Raw genomic sequence first — 12,645 nt, forward strand, 5'->3', positions numbered from 1 at the left:
TAAGCTTTTCAAAGTTGGTGTTGAGTTTGATACATCGATGACATTTTTCATGTATTCCATGTACATATATGTCATTGTGTCACATGACTTACACTGAGAAGACCACCACCAAAAACATGGAGTAGGGAAGCCTGACATGAACTGTATAAAAGTGGAATTGGATTTGATACATTGACGATGTTTTTCAATCCATGTATTCATCATCTCAATGTATTTGTGCCACTTAAATTACAGGAAGTCAACATTAAAAAGAAATTGCGAAGACGTCTGGCCTGATGTTGTCAAAGTTAGCGTTAGGTTTGATAAATCAATAATATTTTTCATTTATTCTATGTCCACATTTTCTCGTGTCACATGAATTACATTGATGACACCATCACAAAAAACAGAGAGTGGGGAAGTCTTGCATGAGCCTTGTCAAATTAGAGATAGGTTTGATATCAATGATGTATATCAATCCATGTATTTCTCCTTTTCTTGTATTTGTTCTACAAGACTTTTATTATTTAATCTTGGGAAAACCTATCATTAAACATGGGGGGTTTGCTGCATTGATAATGTTTATAAATTCATGCACAAATTAAATGGAAAAGTCCACCACCAAAAACACGGAGTGAAGAAGTCTGGCATGAACCTTGTACAACTGAAGTTGGGTTTGATGCATTGACGATATTTAACAACTAACAATTTTTACCCGCTATGTAAGTCAGAAGCAATAGACTGTCTCAGACCCTATATTTTATACTGAAGTATCTAATGAGTGTGTGCAAAGGTTATTCTGAAGTTAAGGGGAGCAGGGTCATCTGAGACATCAGCTATTCTGAATAGAGGTATTATCTGTCTGTCTGTGATGATAATGGGACTGCTGAAATGTCTTCTGCAGATAACAAGAAGCATGACTCTAAAATAGCCTCAATGTAAAAATGTTAATATTTACAATTTGTATTATTATTTTTAATACAGATCGTGATATGAAAAACATTTAACACAAAAACCTAATTTAAATATCTTCTCTCTAAGCAGTCTGACACAAAATACATAGGGTAAAGTCGGCATGATCTTTTCAAAACTGGAGTGGTGTTTGATATATCGATGATATATTCCATGTGTAGTTGGTGATGGGTTTGATACATCTCATATCCTTGAGTAATCCACACCAAACATATGGGAAATCTTACATGGATTTTTTGAAGTTGGTTCTCGTCTTGATATAGCGACGATGTATATGTGCTCGTGTTATGAGTTATTTTGAATAGTCCTCCACCAAATACCAAACGTGGGACGTACAGTATGTTATATGGATGTGGATGTCTGTTTGGAGATTCTCTAGTCTATGAGCCCACTTTGCTAGTCAGAACAGATCCAATTCTGATGAATATGGCCCGTCCATAAAAAAGATCAGCTGGTCACATGGTCGGCATCCTTTAACGGTAAGACAAACACTATCAACATGCATAAGTATAGGCCAAGGAGGTCCATAGACTCTTCTTACATCTACACATCTTCCAGATTCAGCCCTCCAACTCAACTTGTGAACTGACGCAAGGCAGAATGTTTACTAAAAAATTGTGCTATTGTTTAATAGCAGTATCTCGTAGAATCTTATGGTTTCCCCCAAGTGAGACTTACAAAGTGTGTATTAAAAATTTACTATAATTTTAGATTTAATTGAAGACAATACAGGGTGCAAAAAAGATCAGGGCTACAGAAAACATTTTTTAACTATACAGAATCCCAAAAAATGATGTCCTTCTCTTCCTCTGTCTTCAGTGGCCACTACACATCGTCATTGTGTAGTGAGTTGTGAAAACAACACTGATAATTCCCAGTTTACGGTCTTATAACTTAAAAGTCAAGTATTTGCTGCACATGGGTCGGCATTACATTTTTCTGCCTCGTCGGATCGAATGACCCACATTTGGTTTCACAGTTTTTGACAAGCAGTTGTAGCAGAAAATGAAAAAAAGGACATTTATTATTAAAGCTCTTGTCTTGCGTATGTTGACTATGTAGGGAATCGATTATATGATTAGATTCTTATCTGATTGTAATGTTTTTATGATAACCCTAAAAAAAAATTTAAGCTAGAAAATTCATTGACATTAAACTTTTTATTAATAAGGAAATTGAGAGTGAAACCGAGACTATCAAGGTAACTTTTCTCCTTTATTCCATTAAATGTTCTGTATACCAGTCACTTATGCAAAACCAAAAAGCAATAACTTCTCTAAAATTAAAGGAAATGTATCATCAGAAAATTACCAATTGTTTAAATCAGGTATTTATATATTTAAACAATTATGTAAATATATATATATTTATTTATTAATATTTTTTTAATTTTGCTAAAGGTTTTTTTCCATATCACGATTTGTAAAGTAACTTGAAATCTTGCAATTCTCACACCGGCCACTTGGACTTTTTTAGACTCTAACTTCCTGTTGTTTTCAGGAAATGCACATGTACATTAGCAATTAACAGACTCCGCCCCTATCTGTTTTATTGAAGCATCTAATGAGAGTGTGCAAAGGTCATTGTTAAGGAATGGGAAGGTGAACTTTGTTGCTGCAGAATTTGACTGGAGGTTGAACTCCAAACTTTTCGACTAGTGGGCATTACTCCTCCCTGGCACCGGAGAGACGAACAAATACATGGATACATTAAGGCACCTCTAGGTTGTCTATTTATTGCATTCTGAGGTACCAACCACTTGTATTCTATGGGTATAACTGACCATAATATCAATTATTAAGATTAGTTATTATAAGAAATTATATTTCACATAAGAATTGCTGTAAAGCGTGTGATCAGGAAATGACATGAGATATTGTGTTATTTGCCTTCTTCTCAGAAAAATTACATCAGTAAAGTCCTAATCTCTAAATTTATATGTTCTTCATTTGCAGTCTTGCTAAATTCATTGTTAATTACTCAAATAATATTTGCCAACAGCAAAGAATGTTCCATTATATTTTAAGCTAAAGATTCTTATATCAGCATAAAATAGAATTTCATAGCACGACCTGGAGGCGTAGTTATATTCACACCTTAAAGGGGTACTCTGGGGAGATAAAAAAATGTTTGTACTGTCTGTGCATCATAAACTATGAAGATGAGATGCCCAGTGTACTTTTATAAACTTTCTAAAACTTGTAATTCTGTGTGACAGCAGCTGCTCCTCATTGCTCCCCCTCCGTTCTCGGACTTTATGTCATAAAAAAGGTTTGTACTGCCTGTGCATCATAAACTATGAAGATGAGGTGCCCAGTGTACTTTTATAATCTTTCTAAAACTTGTAGTTCTGTGTGACAGCAGCTGCTCCTCATTGCTCCCCCTCCGTTCTCGGACTTTATGTCATAAAAAAGGTTTGTACTGCCTGTGCATCATAAACTATGAAGATGAGATGCCCAGTGTACTTTTATAATCTTTCTAAAACTTGTAATTCTGTGTGACAGCAGCTGCTCCTCATTGATCCCCCTCCTTTCTCGGACTTTATGTCACACACCAGTGTCCAGCTCCCTGCTGTGAGTAACAGCCAGCCTGAGAAGAGCGGGCATGGCCAATCCCTCTGTTATCTGCAGAGAAACAGTGATTTTCAGGAAACTGGATGATAGTAACATTATAAGCAGTCTTGTCTACGTTGATAATAAGCTCATAGAAATGTATAGAATTCATGTATGTGCCCTAGTAAGTTACCATTGAAATGTATTGGTCTAATAAAGCCGTCAGAGACCAGTCTAGAGGGACCTTGAGTGTGAACTGTCTGAGTCTCCTTTGTTCCTCCGTTGCAACAACATCTACCTGCACCACATGTTTCAATGGTTAACATAGCAGACAGTCGGTTTGCCGTGACAGGTGTTACATGTCATTGTCTGTGATGATAATGAGACTTCTGAAAACTCTTCTGTAAAGAACATTAAGTATGAGTCTAAAAAAGACTTCTAATTTTTATTTTAAGACAGATTCTGATATGAAAAAAAAATTGCCTTTTTTGTAAGCACATTTAACACAAACACCTGATTTAAACTATAGGACATTTTCTGATGTCACAATCCCTTTAAGGTCTTACAGCAAAAATAACTATGAGATCTTTACCACCGGTAAGAACTTCCATTAGAACCTTCTTGACAAGTCAGATAAGACATTGCTGGGACTTACAGCTGTAGACTATCCCTCGAAAGATGTACATGGTAATTTTTTTTTCGCCCACATTCTCGTACACTGCTTGGATCCACTAGTTAACCACAGATAGAAGCTACTCTGGTGTATTGATTAATCCAGTAGATTGTAGGGACCATTGATATTTTTTTTAAGGTGGTAGCACTTTAGGTAGATCCGACCATGAAAAGCTAAAAAAAACTAGTGTGGGCAAAAATAAATGGAGATATCATCCATATCAGATTCCATTTTTCTTGTGTGGCTCAAGAACTGGAAACTTTTTGCTTGCACTAAAGTGGTAGTGCAAATAGGTGCACCCATCATTGAGCCTACATCAAACATTGTACATAAAACACACAACCAAGTACACGATGACGACAATAAATGATGGATGGATGGGTGTACAAACTTAAGAGATATTGACGAGACTATAGACTACTCCAATCGGCTAGTTTCACTCTTTATCTGGCACTGGTTTGGTATGATGGCTAAATAGAGACCCCTTCATATCAATGACATTGGTATTCAGTGAGGTTGGGTTGGGGGATAAGTGGCTGTGCATTAAGGGGTAAAGTACTGTTCTACTGGCAGATTGCTCTAGACTTACTTTGGGGCTACCGATCTTGCCTTTTGCCATCTTGCCTTTGGTACGCCAGGATTGCTCGTGATCAAACTCCAGGTCTTCCAACCTTTGCGTAAGTGCGAGCTTCTGCTGGATCGCCATCCTCAACAGCGAATTCAAAGTCTTCTTCTCATCTTCTGCGGCCGCCAGTTGCCTCTGCATTTCATCCAGCTGCGTCACATACTCATCACATCTGCTCAAGCAAAAAGGTAGAAAAGAAGAAAAGAGATGACACTTTTAGGCTTACTTTATTCTTGAGAAGATATAATTACATTCAGACATGCGAGAGGGAAGCTATAAGAACTTAGTGGTGTCTACTGAGACAGAGCAGTGGGATGTTGATGGTAGGGTCATGGTTAAAGAAATGTACTGTATCAATAGAACCGGCGCTTATGGTATGTTTGGCCATTGGGTGACATCACTCAATGTCTGCTCCACCTTTGGCTTCACAAGCATAGAGCATGTTTTGGTTCTGTTCACACCTGGACAATGTCTTCCATTTATAATGGGAATCCACAATGCCATCCTGGATCTATCTTCCCAAAAATCCAAATGGTGACATTGACCCCTTTACCTTGTAGTGGGTTCCATGGGGGGTTTGACATTGAAATCTAAAAAGGGTGGCCTGTGAATGGAGGCTCCAAACAGAAGCCCGAATGTCAGTGTGAACATAGCCTTACCGGTATAGTATTGGTTCCTCAAAACTCAAGAGGCCCTGGCATCCTCACAGGTTAGCCTGTGACTGGTGTTGACCATGTGAGGCTGTAACTAGAGCAACCTTGTGAAGCCTATACCAGGTGTCAACAAGACAGTGCCGTGTCTGCGCTATTCTTGACAACGAAAGTGGTTGACCAGCTGATGGACTCTGCAAATGGAAGCCCAAATGTGTGAATAGCATTAGCCCTATGCGGCCTTTGGATCTTTCTGAGCAGCAGAGTAAAACTGCCGCTGCTTTACCCATCACAGGGTGGACTAGGCAACCATGGTTCCAATTTAATCTTACTGGGAACCAAGATCCTTCGAGTAAGCGTCCAAATAATCTGTTTGAATTCAAGGATAATGATGGCACTTGGGGAAATAGAGAAGTAGACAGGAATTATATAGGAAAGGTTCCGGATCAGGAGTTGAAAGTTAGTTTTGCGGCCAAGGTCCCTTTCCCCAAGGAAGGCAAACTCCATTGTTACAGGCGCGTCTGTCTAGAACGGATGCTGCATAACTCTAACTGGTCAAGAAATTATTTCTTCATGGGAGGAGACACTAACTTATGCAAGGAGAGAGAAGCTGTCCATATAGATGAAGAAACCAGGGAGGGCCAGTATGGGGATGGGGCAGCTGAGATGTCCATAAGTATTAATACTAATCCCCAAATGCCAACCACTACAATATTATAGGTCAGTCACCACTGATTTAAATGATTCCTGGTGTCTCTACTTTGATACCACACTCATGATTAGTGTTGAGCGATACCTTCCGATACTCAAAGGTATCGGTATCGGATCGGATCGGCCGATATCCAAAAAATATCGGATATCGCCAATACCGATACCCGATACCAATGCAAGTCAATGGGACACAAGTATCGGAAGCTATCCTGGATGGTTCCCGGGGTCTGAAGGAGAGGAAACTCTCCTTCAGGCCCTGGGATCCATATTCATGTAAAAAATAAAGAATTAAAATAAAAAATATGGATATACTCACCCCTCCGGCGGCCCCTGGACCTTACCGATGTAACCGGCAGCCTCCGTTCCTAAGAATGAGGAGTGAAGGACCTTCGATGACGTCGCGGCTTGTGATTGGTCGCTTGACCGCTCATGTGACCGCTCACGCGACCAATCACAAGCCACGACGCCATCGCAGGTCCTAAACTCCTCATTCTTAGGTACGGAGGCTGCTGGTTACATCGGTAAGGTCCAGGGGCCGCTGGAGGGGTGAGTATATCCATATTTTTTATTTTAATTCTTTATTTTTTACATGAATATGGATCCCAGGGCCTGAAGGAGAGTCTTCTCTCCTCCAGACCATGGGAACCATACACTGGGAACTTCCGATTCCGATTTCCGATATCAGAAAAATATCGGAACTCGGTATCGGAATTCCGATACCGCAAGTATCGGCCGATACCCGATACTTGTGGTATCGGAATGCTCAACACTAATCATGATCTCAATAGCAGTGGCCCTCATAAGTGAATATCAGTTTGAGTTGCCCAAGGGAATATACATAGTATGCGGAAGTAATGCATATAGGTGGATTCCCCAAGGGGCAGAGGGTGCCTGTACTTTGGCTAGATTAGAGCCAGCCATGTGGGTGTGGGAAGAAAGGGATTTCCCATATAGTAATATCCCAAACCATATGATAGTAAAGCGGAGTGTGCCATCCACACAAAAGGGCCATCTAATGCAAACCCCATGGTATCTTAAGACAGGAATGATAATGACCGGTCCCCTTGGACTTATGTTTGGGACTATAAGAAATGCTCAGATGATAGAGGAACTGGGGGATATCTTTGATAATGTGACTGGATATTTGTTTGACGCTCTTAATGTTGAATCCGCATATATGAAACAGCTTATAGTTATCACCAACCAGCATTCCATGGTCCTTGACTATCTCACCGCCTCACAGGGAGGATTTTGTCAGGTGGTAGGACCTGCATGCTGCCACTATATAGATCCTTCCTGACTTATGAGAGTCACCCATGACATAGAGCAAGCAAGGCTAATCAAGGAAGGAGTGCGAAAAGCTAATTCACTCGAAGATTTGCCCTTCCCTGAGTGGCTCTCTTGGTTGAATCCTTTAAATTGGTTCAAGGGAATACGCGGTTGGTTGTCTGGGGTGATGCACTTCCTTATTCAAATTGTGTTTGTAATTCTGATCCTCGCAGTAGTGATAAAGTTGTTCGTACTGTTGATCAAGAAAATTCTCAGTTCTAAATGCAAATGTTTTCCAGGTAAACGTGAAGTAAAGATCGATACTGATTCAGAGATAAAGTCTACTCAAGTGATGATGACTACCTTTATAACTTCACTCCAGCGTGAATGCATCTTCTGCAACAAACAAACTTCTGTGGACCTGACGGATTGTATGCAATGTGGAAAGCCGATGGTCTAACCAGAAGAAGGATGCTCACAAGATTTCATCAAGATTCCTTTATCAAATGAACTTTCCTCAAATATGAACCTTCCATAAAGAAACAGTTTATACACTGAAATATATATTTTTATATACATATCTATCTCTAAATCCTATATCCTTATATATACATTAATATATTAACACAATGTCTATACATATATATATATATATATATATAAATCTCCATATTTAGTACCTTCTATAGTGATTAGGGTCGTCAAGGGAAAGTGGGTCTGATTCCCAGGTATAGTCTGAATGGATGCGCAGCAGGCCTGGCATCCCATGATATACATAGGATAAGCCGTGTATTTTGTGAAGTAGGGCTATCCTGCAGACCCAGCGGTAGGAAGGGATCAGATAGGGCAAGGTAAATTAGATGATAAAAAGAGGGGAATTGTTAAAGAAATGGTTAATCTCAATTTAAAAAGTATATTTCTCAAATAAGCAAAGGGTCAAGTATTATCATCTAAGTCTCCCCGAGTCCAGTTTCCCGTACATTCCATCTAGCAAAAGGTTAGTTATTCCCGGAAAGCTGTCAATAGGTTGGGAGTTGATGTCCTTTCAAGGATATATGCATCTGTTTTTGCCCTCTTCACCAGAATAACCTACACTGTTCTGCCAAATTCATTGTTAACCACAAATATGTACAAAACACCCCCGCATTCTTGTTTATAGAAATCTATCTTGTATCCCAGGACATAAGTGACAACCCGTCAAGTGATCCATGTTTTTGCCAAGTATTATGTAACCTATACTCCTTGTGACTTTTGGGCTATAAGAAGAAGGGCTCGGGGACAATAAACTAGAATACTTTGAAAAGACAACCTGTAGTCTGTCTCTCTGATTTATTTCTCCCAATTATAGGTGCCTATCAACAGCGGTACCTGAGGTTGGTTTCCATTTGAGAGAAAATCTCATCTTTAACAACTGTAGTAATAGCTTCTCCTATCTCTATAGGCCCAAGGTAAGCCTGGTACTGATATTGTGAGGCTATTTGATGATCAACATGTGGCAAATGGAATATTGCTCCAAACTGGGCTATACTTGACATCATCTTGGTTGATCTGCTGATGGAGGCTCCAGGTGGAACGACGAATATCAGCATGAACATAATTTTACCCATACAGTAATGGGTCCTCCAAATCAGAAGGTCTTTACATGTGCCTTGCTTGACCCTATGAGTCAAGCAACATTGTAAAGCCCTACCAGGTGCCAGGAAGAGTCATTTATAGCAATGAGACTGCTGGTATAAGTCTAAGGTCACCATGTAGGTGTTTGAAAATTTATTTTTCTGGATCCTTGGAGACCTCTGGTCACCACCCATGGAAACTCTAATAAAGCATATTGGTAGGCATAAAGACATCTGCAAAGAGTTTGTATGTTCTCTCCGTGTTTGCGTGGGTTTCCTCCGGGCAATCCGGTTTCCTCCCACATTCCAAAGACATACTGATAGGGAATTTAGATTGTGAGCCCCATCGGGGACAGTGATGATAATGTGTACAAACTGTAAAGCGCTGCGTAATATATTAGCGCTATATAAAAATAAAGATTATTATTAAAAGATTATTAAACTGAATCTCCAAGAACTGAATAGAGAAAGACAACTCAAGGAATTGATAAAAAAAAACAATTTCTAAATGTTTTCAAATAGATATTTGGGTTTTTGATGCTGATCTGGAGAACTCCTTTTAAATTACTTCAAAACATCTGAAAATGGGCTTGAAACGCGTTGTTGTCTGTACGAATATGGAGCCGAGCAGTCATTAATTATTGGCATTTTCAGTTGGATGATATTGTTTCTGCTATGTGGATTGATTTTTGGCAGGCAAATATCTAAGCAGCTCAAGAGACAACACATAACAGGAAGATCTACAGACCAAAGGGACAAGTAAACCCAATAAACCGGATGGAACAATATAAATCAGCGCTTCAGAAGCCAAAGAAGCTATTACCTCCGATAAGAGTCAATTACAAACCTAGCGGTCTGTGGGTCGGATCATTCTGTTACAGTAAAAACTTTAAAATTAGATTCAGCTTTGTTTTCTAGATTGAGTCTCTCTATTTCTTTATTCTTCTTCTCCTTGGTTTACTTGTGCAGTAATTAAAAAATGCGAGGGCATATTTAACAAATATCTAATATTCATAAAGGGGTTGTCCGGCCACCTACAAAACTGTTTTAAAATCCTGTCATATAATAAAAGAATTGATACTCACCTTGCCGATTCCCTACCACGCATGTTCCTTTTGCCAGACTCGGACACATGACCCCTGCAGCCAATCACTGGCCACAGCTGTCACCACCGTGGTGTTGAAACTACAGCCAGTGATTGGCTTCAGCAGTCACATGGTCTCGACATGTTATCGCGAGAGCAAGAAGAATAGAGACTGTCGAGGGACTAGAAGATTGTTGGTAAAGAAGTCGAAGGGGATCGGTAAGGTGATCATTACTTCTTTTATAATTTTCAGAATTTATGGATGGGGGTTTATGTTTGTTTGTTTTTTTACAAAAAATTGTAGGTATAAAAAAGTGAAGACCCACAAAAAGTTTGAGGTTACAACAGGTACAGTTGCAACTGAGTCCCATGGTCCAGGGGCCACAAGGATGCCCTACTACTACAGCAACTCAGGGGCCAGCAAAAGGTCCTGACCCTGCCAATGGCCCCATCCAAAAGTTTGGCATGGGTCATAGCACTCTCTTGGTATATGTTTAATTACTACTTACTGATTTAGTACAATTTATATTTTTTATTGAAAGAAAAAACAACATATATTTTTATTGGGGGGCACTGTTTTAGTTGGTCATGGTTAATCAAAGTTTGTGGGTCCATCTGTGGGTGTTCTGTTGTGTAGTAACTAAATAATACCAGGGTTGTGGGTATAGGGGTGCGGAGGTAAGAGTCTCGTCAAGGCCCTGGTGTCTGTAGGGGCCCAAAGATCCCTTATAAAGACATCAGTATTTTAATGAGTCCATGGGCCCTGCAGAACATTTTACACTGGTGCCCATGAGCAGGGTCGGGACAAGAGGTAGGAAGGGTAGGCACCTGCCTAGGGCGCTAACTCTGTGCAGAGGGGGGAATAAAATGAGGGGTTGTGCAGATGGGGAATAAAATGAGGGGTTGTGCAGATGGGGGAATAAAATGAGGGGCTGTGCAGATGGGGGAATAAAATGAGGGGCTGTGCAGATGGGGAAATAAAATGAGGGGCTGTGCAGGGGGTTATGAAGTGAGGGGCTGTCTGTTTGGACCATAAAATGAAGGGCTGTGTGGGGGGACAGACAAGTATCAGCGTTGTGGTGACCATACTGTATATGGGACTGTAGAGGACATTATACTGGGAGGTGTGGTGAATATCATACTGTAAGAAGTGCTGTTTGTAAGCCATAATACTGTATGGAGTGCTGTGGGAGCCATCATAGTATACATGGGGGCTGTTTTAGACATAATACTATCTATGGGCAACTGTGGTGAACATCATACTATATATGGGGGTCTGTGGTGGATATCGTATTATATATGGTGGTCTGTGGTGGTGACCATACTATATATTGGTGGCCTGTTGTGGATATCATATCGTATGGGTAGCTGTGGTTACCATCATACTGTGTACAGGGACAGTGAGAGGCATTGTTACAGTTTGACGAGGGCAGAACGGTGGACAGTATGAGGGTAGAGTGTGAAGAGGGGGCACATAATGGATATGGAGAGGGGACAGTGTGAAACGGAGGTACAATATGGAGACGGGTTAGCATGGCGGGGGGACAGTGTGGAGCTATAGAAAGTGGAATGAAAAATTAGAGAGGTGACAGCCATGGTATAGGCCATGGGTCATAAGGGTGGATGTGTGGCGGTTAGAGCTGATAATGGTAGACAGTGTTGAGGTCATGTGCTATATGAGGCTTATTTAGATTATAATATGAACAGATATTTTTATGCAGAGGGCATTTTAATAACACTCTTATTTTTAAGGGTCTGATTTTAAGTCTGATGATGGCTTTCAATAACAACTCCCAGTATCTCCTTACCATTGTTAAGGACATATTGGGAGTTGTAGAGTTGTAAGTTCATGTGATACAATTGTTTACGGGGCTGATTTGATATTACAATTGATCGCTATACTAAGCTTGGTTCTTGTATTCAAGTACTTTTGGTTCTGGCCACGTATTCATGTACTTATGGTGGTTCTGGTGCCATATTCATGTACTATTGATGACTCTGGTGCTCTAATTATGTACCTATAATGATTTTGGCTTTGTATTCATGTACTGATGATGGTTCTGGTGATGAATATATCACCAGAATCATCATCACTAATACAGCACCAAAACAATCATCACTACATGAATATGTAACAAGAACCGGAATACATCATCAGAACCATCATCTGTACATGAATACATCACCAGAAACACCTTCAGTTTTGGTCAAGCTGTATTTGTCGCATGACGGGTGCAAAACCCATCAGACTTATCCCTTTATCTATAACGGGGGTCTGTTTATTTTCCATTACAATATCTGCCGAGTGCTGGACACCTTAATTATTATTATTATTATATCGCCATTGATTCCATGGCGCTTTACACCTTAGTTGAAACCAAACGGCCCTGATTATAGTTTGCTTTATTCATTTCCATAATTATTCTTGGGTTGTACATTTAAAATATAGGACGTCAGGGATGAATATCACTATTTTTGCCCTGTAATGTGTAAATGGTCCTCAAAAAATGATTGATT

The 12,645-nt window shown here is 39.8% G+C and overlaps 1 protein-coding gene across 8 annotated transcripts in view; it reads right to left on the bottom strand.

The window, feature by feature from the left end:
• BICD1 (BICD cargo adaptor 1) overlaps positions 1-12,645 on the bottom strand; it is a 240,982-nt gene that overhangs the window by 28,486 nt on the left and 199,851 nt on the right. For all 8 annotated transcript variants that reach the window (XM_077266653.1, XM_077266651.1, XM_077266648.1 and 5 more), the window contains one exon: positions 4,766-4,973. In XM_077266653.1, coding sequence (XP_077122768.1) covers positions 4,766-4,973 — 208 coding nt within the window. The remainder of the gene's footprint in view (positions 1-4,765; positions 4,974-12,645) is intronic.

Source organism: Ranitomeya variabilis, chromosome 5, assembly GCF_051348905.1.
Source record: "Ranitomeya variabilis isolate aRanVar5 chromosome 5, aRanVar5.hap1, whole genome shotgun sequence".
NCBI lineage: Eukaryota > Metazoa > Chordata > Amphibia > Anura > Dendrobatidae > Ranitomeya > Ranitomeya variabilis.